This window comes from Scyliorhinus torazame, chromosome 16 (assembly GCF_047496885.1).
Source record: "Scyliorhinus torazame isolate Kashiwa2021f chromosome 16, sScyTor2.1, whole genome shotgun sequence".
Classification (NCBI taxonomy): domain Eukaryota; kingdom Metazoa; phylum Chordata; class Chondrichthyes; order Carcharhiniformes; family Scyliorhinidae; genus Scyliorhinus; species Scyliorhinus torazame.
Genome location: NC_092722.1, coordinates 199,775,889 through 199,793,850, shown reverse-complemented (window position 1 = coordinate 199,793,850; position 17,962 = coordinate 199,775,889). Strand labels below are relative to the sequence as shown.

At 51.1% G+C, this 17,962-nt stretch overlaps 1 protein-coding gene across 1 annotated transcript in view; it reads right to left on the bottom strand.

The window, feature by feature from the left end:
• Positions 1–2,235: 2,235 nt before the first annotated feature.
• rrp12 (ribosomal RNA processing 12 homolog) overlaps positions 2,236–17,962 on the bottom strand; it is an 85,141-nt gene continuing 69,414 nt past the window's right edge. The window contains exons 28-32 of the mRNA XM_072477639.1: positions 17,860–17,909; positions 16,959–17,028; positions 4,497–4,567; positions 4,257–4,339; positions 2,236–2,487 (exon numbers count right to left, since the gene is read on the bottom strand). Coding sequence (XP_072333740.1) covers positions 2,382–2,487; positions 4,257–4,339; positions 4,497–4,567; positions 16,959–17,028; positions 17,860–17,909 — 380 coding nt within the window. The 3' untranslated portion in view covers positions 2,236–2,381. The remainder of the gene's footprint in view (positions 2,488–4,256; positions 4,340–4,496; positions 4,568–16,958; positions 17,029–17,859; positions 17,910–17,962) is intronic.

Genomic DNA, 17,962 nt, shown 5'->3' with positions numbered 1-17,962 from the left:
GTATATGTTGTGTTGCCCTATTATGGATTTTCTTTTATTCCCTTTTCTTCCCATGTATTTAATGATCTGTTGAGCTGCTCGCAGAAAAATACTTTTCACTGTACCTCGGTACACGTGACAATAAACAAATCCAATCCAATTGCACCTTCTGTAATCACAGTGCCTGCCTGTCTTTTAAACCAGGATTTTAAAGAACATTCCTACAGTGGATAGCTTCACACTGACACAGGATTGTAACCATTAATGCACCAGATACATATAATACATCACACATTGGTCAGTGGAATCACTCCTGGTTGAAGTATCCTTTCCTCTCAGTTTAAAAAAAATAAAAAGTAGTGTTTGGAATTCTTGTCCAGGATCCGAACAAATCATAGAATTTACATGCAGGAGGCCATTCGGCCCATCGCATCTACACCTGCCCTTGGAAAGAGCACCATACCCAAGCCCTCCACCCTATCCCCGTAATCCCGCCTAACCTTTTTGGACACTAAGAGGCAATTTATCATGGCCAATCCACCTAACCTGCACATCTTTGGACTGTGGGAGGAAACTGGAGCACCCGGTGGAAACCCACGCACACACGGGGAGGACGTGCAGACTCCACACAGACAGTGACCCAAGCCGGGAATCGGATCTGGAGCCCTGGAGTTGTGAAGCAACAGTGGTACCTACTGTGCTACCGTGGCGCCCCGGTCTGGTCCAGGATCTTAACAAAATGCAGGGAAACCATTTTAGATCTTTGTTCACAGAAGCGAGATTCCCGTCAATGCCAAGACCATGATTGTAATACCAGGCAAGGCACAGAGCAGAGAATTCCTGAGAATGTGGACATCAGGAAGGTGCCATGTCCTTTGGAGACACGTGTGATTACCAGTCAGCATAAAGGGCAAGGTCTTTTTCTGCTTCTTCTGCAATGACCATCTATTTGAAGATGTGAAATTTGTAGGCTTTATTCTTTACCTGTGAATGAATAAACACGCCGAGTCTGGGAGTGAATTAGACACAATTACCCTCCTGTGGGCAGCACGGTAGCACAGTGGTTAGCACAGTTGCTTCACAGCTCCAGGGTCCCAGGTTCGATTCCGGCTTGGGTCACTGCCTGTGCGGAGTCTGCACATCCTCCCCGTGTCTGCGTGGGTTTCCTCCGGGTGCTCCGGTTTCCTCCCACAGTCCAAAGATGCACAGGTTAGGTGGATTGGCCATGATAAATTGTCCCTTAGTGTCCAAAAAAAGGTTAGGTGGGGTTACTGGGATAGGGTGGCAACGTGGGCCTAAGTAGGGAGCTCTTTCCAAGAGCCGGTGCAGACTCGATGGGCCAAATGGCCTCCTTCTGCACTGTAAATTCCATTTCTTAGCCACTCTATTGGTCACTCTTATTCATTACTATTTTTAAAAATGATCAATTGATTGTTTCGACGTTTCCATCTTATTTGGTCAGCAAATTGTTTCTTTTTTTCTTAATTACCTTTTTTTGAGTTCATGTCATTTTCCAAAAGCTTCTCATCAGCCCCTTTGCGAGAGAAGAAATGGAAACAGGCCACAGAGTAAGTGTGAAGCATTTGACCTACAGATGCACTGCAGTCAACCCTCACCTGAGGCCTGACCTGCCCAGCAAAGCCCCCACTGAACCCCCACAACAGCAGACCCACTCCTCACCCCTTTTACACCCCACCAACCTTCTCCCCCCCACTTACTGCTCTGCCCACAATCTCGTCCCCCAAGTCTTACCCACCATTTCCCTTTGGTGCTCATGGGAACCCCACCACCTGGAGGTTCCCCTCCCAGTCACTCACCATCCTGACCTGGAAATATATCGGCCGTTCCTGCACAGTCGCTGGGGAAACATTCTGGAGCTCTCTCCCTAACAGCACTGTGGGTGTACCTACATCTCAGGGACTGCAGCTGTTCAAGAAGACAGCTCACCACCACCTTCTGAAGGGGAATTACGGATGGGCAATAAATGCTGGCCTTGCCCACATCCCATTAAGAAATAAACAATCTCTGCAGCTTGGCACAGATGGAGCAAAGGGATGTTGGTTCTGGTCGCTGATATTCACACTAATTGAATTCACGTAGATGACTTTCTATAAAGGCTGTGTCCAGGAGGAATTTGTGAGGAGGTTGCAGTGGGAATGATTAACCAGAGCTCAACAACCTACAATCCATTCTCTACATCATCCAACTGGGGTTCGGAATCTCCAGCGGCTGAGGTTCAATGAAGGTTGCACTTAATGGAGGTTCTGAAAATATTTAATTTCATTCCATCAACAGAAAAATAAGATTAGGGATTTGAGATTGTGTCCAGACACCAGTATGCACAAACCAAGTTAGTCACTGGGTTCTCAAAGAGCAGCAGCTTCTCCCAGTTGGTCAGATCATTACACTGTCCTTTTCCTCCTCTGTTGTAATCTGCGGCCAGCTGCAGCTCCTCGCTGAGCCCCTTTAACCAAACCCTTGAACTGGCCAAAAATCTTCGCCTTTTTCCTTCAGAAAGAAATAAAATATTTTAACAACAAAAATTCAATGGGAATGGAACATTGGGAACAATGGGAATAATGGGGATGGAACAATGGGAATGGAACAATGCATCCACATGACTCGGCTGTCATCCTGCCCTCTATTCACACTTGTGATGAATGTGGAAATTGTTATGTTACATTTGTGGAAGTAAAGTTTTTAAACGCCTGGGTTAACGTATACAACAGAAAGGACAGCACGGTGGCACAGTGGTTAGCATTGCTGCCGCATGCTGCCGAGGACCCGGATTTGAATCCCGGCCCGGGTCACTGTCCGTGTGGAGTTTGCACATTCTCCCCGTGTCTGCGTGGGTCTCAGCCCCACAACCCAAAGATGTGCAGGGTAGGTAGATTGGCCACGCTAAATTGCCCCTTAATTGGAAAAAAAAGAATTGTGTACTCTAAATTTTAAAAAGTAGTATACCATAAAATAGAATCCCTACAATGCAGAAGGAGGCCATTTGGCCCATTGAGTCCACAAGACCTTCTGAAAGAGCACTCAACCTAGGCCCTCCTATCCCCGTAACCCACCAAATCTACACAACCTTGGACACCAAGGGCAATTTAGCATGGCCAATCCATCTAACCTGCACATTCCGTGGACTGTGGGAGGAAACCCAGGCAGACATGGGGTGAAAGTGCAGACTCAACACAGGCACCCAATCAAACCCAAGTCCCTGGCACCCAGGTAACAGTGCTAACCACTGTGCTACAGTGCCTATTAAAGAACTTGATTAAGGTATCCAGACGGTGTGACTGCTGAAGCAGTAATTGAGTCGTAAAAGGTCATGATTCATTCTGAAGTTCTGATTAAATGATATTCTCTAGAGGGAGTCCAGCGAAGGTTTACCAGACCGATTCTTGAGATGGCAGGACTGGGCGGCACAGTAGCACTGTGGGTAGCACAGTTGTTTCACAGCTCCGGGTCCTAGGTTCGATTCCCAGCTTGGGCCACTGTCTGTGCGGAGTCTGCACATCCTCCCCGTGTCTGCGTGGGTTTCCTCCGGGTGCTCCGGTTTCCTCCCACAATCCAAAGATGTGCGGGTTAGGTGGATTGGTCATGATAAATTGCCCTTAAGTGTCCAAAAAGGTTAGATGGGGTTACGGGGGTAGGGTGGAGGCGTGGGCTTAGGTAGGGTGATCTTTCCATGGCCCGGTGCAGACTGGATGGCCGATTGGCCTCATTCGGCACTGTAAATTCTATGTCTATGTTTATGCACAAGGATAAATTGAACCGGTTAGGATTGTATTCGCTGGAGTTCAGAACAATGAGGAGGGATCTCATAGAAACTTTTAAAACTCTAACAGGATTAGACAGGGTAAATTCAGAAAGAATGTTCCTGATGGTGGGGGAGTCCAGAACTAGGGGTCATCGTCCGAGGATAAGGGGTCAACCTTTTCTGACTGAGGTGAGGGGAAATTTCTTCACCCAGAGAGCGGGGAATCTGTGGAATTCACTCCCACAGAAAGTAGTTGAGGCCAAAACGTTGTGTAATTTCAAGAAGGAATTAGATACAGCTCTTGGGGCTAAAGGGATCAAGGGATATTGGGGGGGGGGGGGATCAGGGTATTGAACTTGATGATCAGCCATGATCATAATGAATGGCGGGGCAGGCTCGAAGGGCCGAATGGCCTCCTCCTGCTTCGATTTATGTTTCTATGTCACTGTGTACACTCACTGCTGTTGTAAGCAGGATCTCTATTGCTCCCTGCCCCCCAGCAATAGGCAAGGCTCACCTTCGATTCAGCTGTGATTTGTTAAGTGGGACATAGGCAAATGGATCCAGCTTCCCTTTCTGTTTCACATCCCCCCGTCCTTTCTGAAAATCAGAGGGGAAAATGTCAAAATCTGGATCAGATTTACTGAGGAAACAGCAGAAATATCTTAAATCAGAAAGAAGAAAATCAGCATCACAATCAGTTTTCCCCATTGAGACGATGCTGCAGTCAGGGGGGGACACGATGTATAATACTCACCACGGATTTATATTCTGCACCACACTCTTTACTCTTTGAAAGTGTTGGCCTGTGAATCCCAGAACCTCCAGCTGAAACATTCAACACAAATTAATAAATGTGGGGGGGGGGGGTAAGAGAGAGAGAGGAAAAGAGACTTCACAAACACAGAGAAAACCCAAACCTTCTCTGCCCCAAGATGCTCACCCACCACCAGAGACTTCACCGCTCTCCCCCCCACAGCAACTTGCACCATATCCATCTCCCACCGTGCCACGCTCCCCCACCCAGACTCGTACATCCTTTACTCCATGCCCATAATTGAACACAATAACTGTGGAGGGATGTGGGGATTGAAGACTACACTAAATAATCCCAGTGCCAGGCTGAAGGATATTTCCCTATGGCTATACAAAATCGTGGAATGGGATTCCAACAACATAGACAGAACGAGGGATCTTCTGCTGGGAATGTAAGAAACTGGTTAATTAAAAAGCAGAAGCTGACAGGTAAGTGTCTCTGAATTACAACCCCCCCCCCCATGCAAACAGGCATACGGTCAAACAGATGTAAATGTTGGTCTAATGACAGAGATGGTGGAATACATGGGGAATATGGAGATTCTCGCTGTGTGTTTTCACAGTGGAAGTCACAACAAATCTTTCTAGAATTGATGAAAACCAAAGGCCTTGTAAACATGAGGAACTTTGGCAACACCCTGCAACCCTGACCTATATCATCCAGGATATGGAGATGCCGGCGTTGGACTGGGGTGAGCACAGTACGAAGTCTTACAACACCAGGTTAAAGTCCAACAGGTTTGTTTCGATGTCACTAGCTTTCGGAGCGCTGCTCACCTGAGGAAGGAGCAGTGCTCCGAAAGCTAGTGACATCGAAACAAACCTGTTGGACTTTAACCTGGTGTTGTAAGACTTCGTACTATATCATCCAGAACAGCGGTTCCGCGCTGGGACAGGCAGACCGATACCATTTGAGTTTCATTCTGTTTCCAACTCTTCCAATCAACAAGGGTAAGCGTGGACAGTGGAGTTAGTGAGAGCTGGAACGTCAGGGAGTGAGGATGTGGACAGCGGAGTTAGTGAGAGCGGGAACGTCGGGGAGTGAGGATGTGGATCGGAGTTAGTGAGAGCGGGAACGTCGGGGAGTGAGGATGTGGATCGGAGTTAGTGAGAGCGGGAACGTCGCGGAGTGAGGATGTGGATCGGAGTTAGTGAGAGCGGGAACGTCGGGGAGTGAGGATGTGGATCGGAGTTAGTGAGAGCGGGAACTTCGGGGAGTGAGGATGTGGTTCGGAGTTAGTGAGAGCGGGAACGTCGGGGAGTGAGGATGTGGATCGGAGTTAGTGAGAGTGGGAACTTCGCGGAGTGAGGATGTGGATCGGAGTTAGTGAGAGCGGGAACGTCGGGGAGTGAGGATGTGGATCGGAGTTAGTGAGAGCGGGAACGTCGGGGAGTGAGGATGTGGATCGGAGTTAGTGAGAGCGGGAACGTCGGGGAGTGAGGATGTGGATTGGAGTTAGTGAGAGCGGGAACGTCAGGGAGTGAGGATGTGGATCGGAGTTAGTGAGAGCGGGAACGTCGAGCAGTGTGGTGGCGTTGATCGGTTCGTGTCGCTGCAAAGGAGGGCGGGGCCCACAGTAGGAGTTTGGTCTTGGGAATGGAGAGAGGGATCTGAGGGGAGGGGCTTTCAGGAGCAGTGGGAGGGTGGGGAATCAGGCCTTGGAGGGGTGTGTGAGTGAGTGAGTGTGAGTGAGTGGGTGAGTGAGTGGGTGAGTGAGTGGGAGAGTGAGTAGGAGAGGGTGTGAGTGAGTGAGTGGGAGTGCGAGTGATTGAGTGTGAGAGCGAGTGAGTGAGTGTCAGTGAGTGGGAGAGCGAGCGAGTGTGAGAGCGAGTGAGTGAGTGGATGGGAGAGCGAGTGTGAGAGTGAGTGAGTAGGAGAGTGAGTGAGTGAGTAGTAGAGTGAGTGAGTGAGTGTGAGAGAGTGAGTGCGAGAGTGAGTGAGTGAGTGGGAGAGTGCGTGGGAGAGCGTGTAGGTGAGTGTGAGTGGGAGAGTAAATGAGTGGGTGTGTAAGACCGAGTGAGTGGGAGAGCGAGTGAGTGAATGCGTGAGTGAGTGGGAGAGCGAGTGAGTGAGTGGGAGAGCGAGTGAGTGAGTGGGAGAGCGAGTGAGTGAGTGGGAGAGCGAGTAAGTGAGTGGGAGAGCAAGTGAGTGGGAGAGCGAGTGAGTGGGAGAGCGAGTGAGTGGGAGAGCGAGTGAGTGGGAGAGCGAGTGAGTGGGAGAGCGAGTGAGTGGGAGAGCGAGTGAGTGGGAGAGCGAGTGAGTGGGAGAGCGAGTGAGTGGGAGAGCGAGTGAGTGGGAGAGCGAGTGAGTGGGAGAGCGAGTGAGTGGGAGAGCGAGTGAGTGGGAGAGCGAGTGAGTGAGAGAGCGAGTGAGTGGGATAGCGAGTGGGAGAGCGAGTGAGTGTGCGTGAGTGAGTGGGAGAGCGAGTGAGTGTGAGAGCGAGTGAGTGGGAGAGCGAGTGAGTGCGTGGGAGAGCGTGTAGGTGAGTGTGAGAGTAAATGAGTGGGTGTGTAAGACCGAGTGAGTGGGAGAGCAAGTGAGTGGGAGAGCGAGTGAGTGAGTGGGAGAGCGAGTGAGTGAATGGGAGAGCGAGTGAGTGAGGAGTGAAAGAGCGAGCGAGTGAGTGGGAGAGCGAGCGAGTGGGAGAGCGAGTGAGTGGGAGAGCGAGTGAGTGGGAGAGCGAGTGAGTGGGAGAGCGAGTGAGTGGGAGAGCGAGTGAGTGGGAGAGCGAGTGAGTGGGAGAGCGAGTGAGTGGGAGAGCGAGTGAGTGGGAGTGCGAGTGAGTGAGTGGGAGTGCGAGTGAGTGAGTGGGAGTGCGAGTGAGTGAGTGGGAGTGCGAGTGAGTGGGAGTGCGAGTGAGTGGGAGTGGGAGTGAGTGGGAGTGCGAGTGAGTGGGAGTGCGAGTGCGAGTGAGTGGGAGTGCGAGTGAGTGAGTGGGAGTGCGAGTGAGTGAGTGGGAGTGCGAGTGAGTGAGTGGGAGTGCGAGTGAGTGAGTGGGAGTGAGAGTGAGTGGGAGTGCGAGTGAGTGGGAGTGCGAGTGCGAGTGAGTGGGAGTGGGAGTGCGAGTGAGTGGGAGTGCGAGTGAGTGACTGGGAGAGAGTGACTGGGAGAGTGGGAGAGCGTGTAGGTGAGTGTGAGTGTGAGAGTAAATGAGTGGGTGTGTAAGACCGAGTGAGTGGGAGAGCAAGTGGATGTGAGAGCGAGTGTGAGAGTGAGTGAGTAGGAGAGTGAGTGAGTGAGTAGTAGAGTGAGTGAGTGAGTGTGAGAGTGAGTGAGTGAGTGAGAGTGAGTGTGAGAGTGAGTGAGTGAGTGAGAGAGAGTGTGAGAGTGAGTGAGTGAGTGGGAGAGTGCGTGGGAGAGCGTGTATGTGAGTGTGAGTGGGAGAGTAAATGAGTGGGTGTGTAAGACCGAGTGAGTGGGAGAGCAAGTGAGTGGGAGAGCGAGTGAGTGAATGCGTGAGTGAGTGGGAGAGCGAGTGAGTGAGTGGGAGCGAGTGAGTGAATGGGAGAGCGGGTGAGTGAGGAGTGAAAGAGCGAGTGAGTGAGTGGGAGAGCGAGTGAGTGGGAGAGCGAGTGAGTGGGAGAGCGAGTGAGTGGGAGAGCGAGTGAGTGGGAGAGCGAGTGAGTGGGAGAGCGAGTGAGTGGGAGAGCGAATGAGTGGGTGAGTGAGTGAGTGGGAGAGCGAGTGAGTGGGAGAGCGAGTGAGTGGGAGAGCGAGTGAGTTGGAGAGAGAGTGTGAGAGCGAGTGAGTGCGAGAGCGAGTGAGTGAGTGGGAGTGCGAGTGAGTGAGTGGGAGTGAGTGGGAGTGCGAGTGAGTGGGAGTGCGAGTGAGTGGGAGTGCGAGTGAGTGGGAGTGCGGGTGAGTGGGAGTGCGAGTGAGTGGGAGTGCGAGTGAGTGGGACAGTGAGTGGGAGAGCGAGTGAGTGAGTGGGAGAGCGGGTGAGTGAGTGGGAGAGCGGGTGAGTGGGAGAGCGAGTGAGTGAGTGGGAGAGCGAGTGAGTGAGTGGGAGAGCGAGTGAGTGGGAGAGCGAGTGAGTGGGAGAGCGAGTGAGTGGGAGAGCGAGTGAGTGGGAGAGCGAGTGAGTGGGAGAGCGAGTGAGTGGGAGAGCGAGTGAGTGGGAGAGCGAGTGAGTGGGAGAGCGAGTGAGTGAGTGGGAGAGCGGGTGAGTGAGTGGGCGAGCGGGTGAGTGAGTGGGAGAGCGGGTGAGTGAGTGGGAGAGCGGGTGAGTGAGTGGGAGAGCGAGTGAGTGAGTGGGAGAGCGGGTGAGTGAGTGGGAGAGCGGGTGAGTGAGTGGGAGAGCGAGTGAGTGAATGCGTGAGTGAGTGGGAGAGCGAGTGAGTGAGTGGGAGCGAGTGAGTGAATGGGAGAGCGGGTGAGTGAGGAGTGAAAGAGCGAGTGAGTGAGTGGGAGAGCGAATGAGTGGGAGAGCGAGTGAGTGGGAGAGCAAGTGAGTGGGAGAGCAAGTGAGTGGGAGAGCGAGTGAGTGGGAGAGCGAGTGAGTGGGAGAGCGAGTGAGTGGGAGAGCGAGTGAGTGGGAGAGCGAGTGAGTGGGAGAGCGAGTGAGTGGGAGAGCGAGTGAGTGGGAGAGCGAGTGAGTGGGAGAGCGAGTGAGTGGGAGAGCGAGTGAGTGGGAGAGCGAGTGAGTTGGAGAGAGAGTGGGAGAGCGAGTGAGTGTGCGTGAGTGAGTGGGAGAGCGAGTGAGTGAGAGCGAGTGAGTGGGAGAGCGAGTGAGTGAGTGGGAGTGCGAGTGAGTGAGTGGGAGTGCGAGTGAGTGGGAGTGCGAGTGAGTGGGAGTGCGAGTGAGTGGGAGTGCGAGTGAGTGGGAGTGCGAGTGAGTGGGAGTGCGAGTGAGTGGGAGTGCGAGTGAGTGGGAGTGCGAGTGAGTGGGAGTGCGAGTGAGTGGGAGTGCGAGTGAGTGGGAGTGCGAGTGAGTGGGAGTGCGAGTGAGTGGGAGTGCGAGTGAGTGGGAGTGCGAGTGAGTGGGAGTGCGAGTGAGTGGGAGTGCGAGTGAGTGGGACAGTGATTGGGAGAGCGAGTGAGTGAGTGGGAGAGCGGGTGAGTGAGTGGGAGAGCGGGTGAGTGAATGGGAGAGCGGGTGAGTGAGTGGGAGAGCGGGTGAGTGAGTGGGAGAGCGGGTGAGTGAGTGGGACAGCGGGTGAGTGAGTGGGAGAGCGGGTGAGTGAGTGGGAGAGCGAGTGAGTGAGTGGGAGAGCGAGTGAGTGAGTGAGCGAGTGAGTGGGAGAGCGAGTGAGTGGGAGAGCGAGTGAGTGAGTGGGAGAGCGAGTGAGTGAGTGGGAGAGCGAGTGAGTGAGTGGGAGAGCGAGTGAGAGAGCGAGTGAGTGGGAGAGCGAGTGAGTGGGAGAGCGAGTGAGTGGGAGAGCGAGTGAGTGGGAGAGCGAGTGAGTGGGAGAGCGAGTGAGTGGGAGAGCGAGTGAGTGGGAGAGCGAGTGAGTGGGAGAGCGAGTGAGTGAGTGGGAGAGCGAGTGAGTGAGTGGGAAAGCGAGTGAGTGAGTGGGAAAGCGAGTGAGTGGGAGAGCGAGTGAGCGAGTGGGAGAGCGAGTGAGCGAGTGGGAGAGCGAGTGAGCGAGCGAGTGGGAGAGCGAGTGAGTGGGAGAGCGAGTGAGTGGGAGAGCGAGTGAGTGGGAGAGCGAGTGAGTGTCTGCGTCCAGCAGCTCTCTTCCCATTTGAACCAAATGAACAGCAACATTGACCCCATAAAAAATGACAAAAGATCATTTTTAAATAATTGAACTTTTTAAATACAGTAAATATAAGTAACAGAAAAGACTTCTACAAGTTACCTATTGTGTGAATGTTGTCGTGACTTGGCTATTGAACACATTAAGAATGTTTCTCAGAGGTTCCTTCAGTATCTTTGGAGGTCAAAAATGTTCAGTGGCTGGAAAAGTTTGGGAAGCCCTGGCAGCAGACAGCTTGGACCCCCACCAGGAGGTTCCCCTCCCAGTCACTCACCACCCCAACTTAATAATTATAATAATCGCTTATTGTCACAAGTAGGCTTCAATGAAGTTACTGTGAAAAGCCCCTAGTCGCCACATTCCAGCGCCTGTTCGGGGAGGCTGGTATGGGAATTGAACCCGCGCGGCTGCCTTGTTCTGCATTTCAAGCCAGCTGTTTAGCCCAGTGTGCTAAACCAGCCCCTGGTTGGAAATATATCGCCGTTCCTTCACTGTCGCTGGGGCAAAATCCTGGAAGTCCCTCCCTAACAGCACAGTGGGTGTACCTACACCCCAGAGGCTGCAGGGTTCAAGAAGGCAGCTCACCACCACCTTCTGAAGGGCAACTAAGGATGGGGCTATAAATGCTGCCCTAACTAACAGTGCACACATCCCATGAACAAATAAAGGAAATTATATCAGTAAATTACTGGAGAAATTAATGGAATTTAAATTTGGCAGAACTCTGGGGGCCGATGTTCCAAAAGAGGTGGTTAGAGAGATAGCAGCTGCAGTGGTTTGGATTTAGAATTCCCTACATTCGAAAAGGGTCCTCATAGAGTAGCAGGCAGCAAGCGTAACCCTACTCAACAAAACAGGAGAGCGAAAATAGGGAGCGACACGCAGTTAGCCTGGCATCAGTCACAGGGAAAGTGCTGCAATTATTAAGGAAATGGTAACAGCGACCATCATCTGATTAGACAGCGTCAATGTGGTTTGTGGAGGGGAAAATCATGTTTGAAAAATCTACGAATGAGATTTTTGAGGGTGTTACCAGTTGATGCAGTATTTTTTGATGTTCAGGGGGCGGAAGGCTGTTGTACAGGACGAGGGCCCATGGAGCTGGAGGCAAGCAGGAAATTTGTACAGCACAGCTGGTGATAAATTTGCCTTTCCCACACCACCAGTCTTTCATCACTGACCTGCAAATCCTTTTCCTTTCAGGTGTTTATACAATTCCCTTTTGAAACCTGGATTAAATCTGCCTCTACCACAACACTCAGGCAGTGAAACCTGGATTAAATCCACCTCTACCACACACTCAGGCGGTGAAACCTGGATTAAATCTGCCTCTACCACAACACTCAGGCAATGAAACCTGGATTAAATCTGCCTCCACCACACACACACACACACACACACACACACACACACACACACACACAGAGTTAATTCCAAATCCCAACCATGAGTTTGGGAGATTTTGTCTCATGTCACCGTTGTTTTTTGCCATCCACCTTAAATCTGTGTCCCCGGATCCTCAACCCTTCAGCAATGGGAACAGATTCTCCTTATCTACTCCTTTCAGCCCTTTCCCTGGAACCATTCTCAGGAAACTTTTCTGCCCTCTCTCTGATGCCTTAACATCCTTCCTAAAATGTGGTCCCCAGAATTGGACAATAGTGAGAGTAAACCGGTGTTTCAGTAAGGTTTCGCTCCTTACTGTTGTCCTCAATGCTATTTATAAAGCTCAGGATCGAACAAGCCTTTTTAACCATTTTCTCAACAACTTATGCACAGAAAATGCAGCACAGGAACAGGCCCTCCGGCCCTCCAAGCCATCGCCGACCATGCTGCCCGTCTAACCTAAAACCTTCTGCACTTCTGGGGTCCGTATCCCTCTAGTCCCATCCTATTCATGTATTTGTCAAGACGCCCCTTAAACGTCACTATCGTCCCTGCTTCCACCACCTCCTCCGGCAGCGAGTCACCCACTACCAGATCTCTCAGCATCTCTTTTAGAATTGAGTCAATTACAGTGCAGGAGGAGGACATCTGACATGAAGTCATCAGCCACTTGCTTGCCTGTTCTGCTAGTCTACTGGTTTCATGTTGCAGACAATCGGTCTCATCCTCACTATCTGCAATGCCTTCAAATTTTCCTATCGCCAGCAAATACATAACGCAAAAAAATCACAATGGTCCCAGCAGCGATCTTGGTTTGTTTACTGTCCTCCAGCCTGAAAAATAACCATTTATTATGACTCGCCATATACTGGAGGCAATTTGGTATCCAGTTCAAAAGTGACCACGCTGTTCCGTGACCACGCTGTTCCGTGAGCCTCAATCTTGTTGAGGGGCAGAGCAACCTCGACAACATGTAGAGGGGAATGGGGTCTTTTCAAAAAATTATTTGTCATGTGGGTGTTGCTGACTGGGTCGGCATTTATTGGCCGTCCCGGAGGGTATTTAAGGGACAACCACATTGCTGTGGGTCTGGAGTCACATGTAGTCCAGACCGGGTAAGGACGGCAGATTTTCTTCCCTAAAGGACGTTAGTGAACCAGATGGGTTTTTACAACAATGGTTTCATGGTCATCATTTGACTTTTAATTCCAATTTCACCATCTGCCGTGGTGGGATTGGAACTCAGGTTCCCAGCGCGTTACTCTGGCTCCCTGGATTACTTTTTAAAAAAATGTAACTGGAGGAGGGACTGGGAAAAAGCAGTCAGTGCAGGGATCCCCTGCGGTCGTTCCCCTGAGAAACAAGTATACCGCTTTGGATGCTTGTGGGGGGGGGGGGGACTTACCAGGGGTAAGCCATGGGGTACGGGCCTCTGGCACGGAGTCTGTCCCTGTTGCTCAGAAGGGAAGGGGGGAGAGGAGCAGAGCATTAGTAATTGGGGACTCTATAGTCAGGGGCACAGATAGGAGATTTTGTGGGAGCGTGAGAGACTCACGTTTGGTATGTTGCCTCCCAGGTGCAAGGGTACGTGATGTCTCGGATCGTGTTTTCCGGGTCCTTAGGGGGGAGGGGGAGCAGCCCCAAGTCGTGGTCCACATTGGCACTAACGACAGAGGTAGGAAAGGGGACAAGGATGTCAGGCAGGCTTTCAGGGAGCTAGGATGGAAGCTCAGAACGAGAACAAACAGAGTTGTTATCTCTGGGTTGTTGCCCGTGCCACGTGATAGTGAGATGAGGAATAGGGAGAGAGAGCAATTAAACACGTGGCTACAGGGATGGGGCAGGCGGGAGGGATTCAGATTTCTGGATAACTGGGGCTCTTTCTGGGGAAGGTGGGACCTCTACAGACAGGATGGTCTACATCTAAACCTGAGGGGCACAAATATCCTGGGGGGGAGATTTGTTAGTGCTCTTTGGGGGGGGGGTTTAAACTAATGCAGCAGGGGCATGGGAACCTGGATTGTAGTTTTAGGGTAAGGGAGAATGAGAGTATAGAGGTCAGGAGCACAGATTTGACGTCGCAGGAGGGGGCCAGTGTTCAGGTAGGTGGTTTGAAGTGTGTCTACTTCAATGCCAGGAGTATACGAAACAAGGTAGGGGAACTGGCAGCATGGGTTGGTACCTGGGACTTCGATGTTGTGGCCATTTCGGAGACATGGATAGAGCAGGGACAGGAATGGATGTTGCAGGTTCCGGGGTTTAGGTGTTTTAGTAAGCTCAGAGAAGGAGGCAAAAGAGGGGGAGGTGTGGCGCTGCTAGTCAAGAGCAGTATTACGGTGGCGGAGAGGATGCTAGATGGGGACTCTTCTTCCGAGGTAGTATGGGCTGAAGTTAGAAACAGGAAAGGAGAGGTCACCCTGTTGGGAGTTTTTTATAGGCCTCCTAATAGTTCTAGGGATGTAGAGGAAAGGATGGCGAAGATGATTCTGGATATGAGCGAAAGTAACAGGGTAGTTATTATGGGAGACTTTAACTTTCCAAATATTGACTGGAAAAGATATAGTTTGAGTACAATAGATGGGTCGTTTTTTGTACAGTGTGTGCAGGAGGGTTTCCTGAAACAATATGTTGACAGGCCAACAAGAGGCGAGGCCACGTTGGATTTGGTTTTGGGTAATGAACCAGGCCAGGTGTTGGATTTGGAGGTAGGAGAGCACTTTGGGGACAGTGACCACAATTCGGTGACGTTTACGTTAATGATGGAAAGGGATAAGTATACACCGCAGGGCAAGAGTTATAGCTGGGGGAAGGGCAATTATGATGCCATTAGACGTGCCTTGGGGGGGATAAGGTGGAGAAGTAGGCTGCAAGTGTTGGGCACACTAGATAAGTGGGGCTTGTTCAAGGATCAGCTACTGCGTGTTCTTGATAAGTATGTACCGGTCAGACAGGGAGGAAGGCGTCGAACGAGGGAACCGTGGTTTACCAAGGAAGTGGAATCTCTTGTTAAGAGGAAGAAGGAGGCCTATGTGAAGATGAAGTGTGAAGTTTCGGTTGGGGCGATGGATAGTTACAAGGTAGCGAGGAAGGATCTAAAGAGAGAGCTAAGACGAGCAAGGAGGGGACATGAGAAGTATTTGGCAGGAAGGATCAAGGAAAACCCAAAAGCTTTCTATAGGTATGTCAGGAATAAGCGAATGACGAGGGAAAGAGTAGGACCAGTCAAGGACAGGGATGGGAAATTGTGTGTGGAGTCTGAAGAGATAGGCAAGATACTAAATGAATATTTTTCGTCAGTATTCACTCAGGAAAAAGATAATGTTGTGGAGGAGAATGCTGAGCCCCAGGCTAATAGAATAGATGGCATTGAGGTACGTAGGGAAGAGGTGTTGGCAATTCTGGACAGGCTGAAAATAGATAAGTCCCCGGGACCTGATGGGATTTATCCTAGGATTCTCTGGGAGGCCAGGGAAGAGATTGCTGGACCTTTGGCTTTGATTTTTATGTCATCATTGGCTACAGGAATAGTGCCAGAGGACTGGAGGACAGCAAATGTGGTCCCTTTGTTCAAAAAGGGGAGCAGAGACAACTCCGGCAACTATAGACCAGTGAGCCTCACGTCTGTAGTGGGTAAAGTCTTGGAGGGGATTATAAGAGACAAGATTTATAATCATCTAGATAGGAATAATATGATCAGGGATAGTCAGCATGGCTTTGTGAAGGGTAGGTCATGCCTCACAAACCTTATTGAGTTCTTTGAGAAGGTGACTGAACAGGTAGACGAGGGTAGAGCAGTTGATGTGGTGTATATGGATTTCAGCAAAGCGTTTGATAAGGTTCCCCACGGTAGGCTATTGCAAAAAATACGGAGGCTGGGGATTGAGGGTGATTTAGAGATGTGGATCAGAAATTGGCTAGCTGAAAGAAGACAGAGGGTGGTGGTTGTTGGGAAATGTTCAGAATGGAGTACAGTCACAAGTGGAGTACCGCAAGGATCTGTTCTGGGGCCATTGCTGTTTGTCATTTTTATCAATGACCGAGAGGAAGGCGCAGAAGGGTGGGTGAGTAAATTTGCAGACGATACTAAAGTCGGTGGTGTTGTCGATAGTGTGGAAGGATGTAGCAGGTTACAGAGGGATATAGATAAGCTGCAGAGCTGGGCTGAGAGGTGGCAAATGGAGTTTAATGTAGAGAAGTGTGAGGTGATTCACTTTGGAAGGAATAACAGGAATGCGGAATATTTGGCTAATGGTAAAGTTCTTGAAAGTGTGGATGAGCAGAGGGATCTGGGTGTCCATGTACATAGATCCCTGAAAGTTGCCACCCAGGTTGATAGGGTTGTGAAGAAGGCCTATGGAGTGTTGGCCTTTATTGGTAGAGGGATTGAGTTCCGGAGTCGGGAGGTCATGTTGCAGCTGTACAGAACTCTGGTACGGCCGCATTTGGAGTATTGCGTACAGTTCTGGTCACCGCATTATAGGAAGGACGTGGAGGCTTTGGAGCGGGTGCAGAGGAGATTTACCAGGATGTTGCCTGGTATGGAGGGAAAATCTTATGAGGAAAGGCTGATGGACTTGAGGTTGTTTTCGTTGGAGAGAAGAAGGTTAAGAGGAGACTTAATAGAGGCATACAAAATGATCAGGGGGTTGGATAGGGTGGACAGTGAGAGCCTTCTCCCGCGGATGGATATGGCTGGCACGAGGGGACATAACTTTAAACTGAGGGGTAATAGATATAGGACAGAGGTCAGAGGTAGGTTCTTTACGCAAAGAGTAGTGAGGCCGTGGAATGCCCTACCTGCTACAGTAGTGAACTCGCCAACATTGAGGGCATTTAAAAGTTTATTGGATAAACATATGGATGATAATGGCATAGTGTAGGTTAGATGGCTTTTGTTTCGGTGCAACATCGTGGGCCGAAGGGCCTGTACTGCGCTGTATTGTTCGATGTTCTATGTTTTATGTTTTAAAATAAATTTAGAGTACCCAATTCATTTTCTTTTTTCCAATTAAGGGGCAATTTAGCGTGTCCAATCCGCCTACCCTGCGCATCTTTGGGTTGTGGGGGTGAGACCCACGCAAACATGGGGAGAATGTGCAAACTCCACACGGACAGTGACCCAGAGCCGGGATCGAACCTGGGACCTCAGCGCCGTGAGGCAGCAGTGCTAACCACTGCGCCGCCGTGATGCCCCGGTCTCTGGATTACTAATCCGGCGGCAATATAACTATGCCACTGACTCCCCATTCTGTATGCTATCTACAGAATACTGTACATTAAACTATGGAAAGAGGTGCAGGGAGAATTTTCCGCTTACCTTTATAGTATGAATCTGTGGCAATCTCATTACCATCAGCACTTCTAAACTTTTGCTTCTGTACATCTTTCTACACAAACACAAATTCAAAACAAGAATTAAAATTTGGGTAGAGGGAGGAGACAAGAGTTCAGGGGGTGGGGGGAGGCTAAACAGAGGAGAGGTTGCAGGTGGAGCAAGGACTCGGGGGGTCAAACAGAGACGGGGGTGGGGGAAACAGCGACTGGGGGCAAATAGCGACTGGGGGCAAACAGATGCCTGGCGACAGGGAGGGGCATAGATGGACAAGGGGGGCAGAGATAGACGGGGAGGGTCAGAGATGGACGGGGGGGGGGGGGGGGGGGGGGTCAGAGATGGATGAGGGGGGTCAGAGATGGATGAGGGGGGGGGGGGTCAGAGACAGGCAAGGGGGGGCAGAATGTGGATTAGGGGAGGGGGGGGAAGAGAACCTAAACGATGGGTGGGAGGGGGAGAGAGCCTGCACGATTATTTGGGGGGGGGGGGGGGGGGGAAAGAGCAGGTAGAGTCTGGACAATCTGGGGGGTGGGGGGTAGAGCCTGGACAATCTGGGGGGTGGGGGGTAGAGTCTGGACAATCTGGGGGGGTAGAGCCTGGACAATCTGCGGGGTGGGGGGTAGAGTCTGGACAATCTGGGGGGTGGGGGGGTAGAGCCTGGACAATCTGCGGGGTGGGGAGTAGAGCCTGGACAATCTGCGGGGTGGGGGGTAGAGCCTGGACAATCTGCGGGGTGGGGGGTAGAGCCTGGACGATGGGGGCGAAGACTGGGTGGTGGGGTCAGACGATGAGGATGAAGGTCGCTTGGAGGTTGGTGATGATGAGGAATTGTTGGGACCTGGAATAATGAGAAGAATGCTCCAATGGACTGGGGACAAACACTCACCGTTTTCACACCAACTTCCTCCAAGATTTTATTTGTTTCATCCTCAGAACCTGAAAAGAAAGGAATTTCCACCAACATCACCACCAGGTCAACTCAGAGCAGT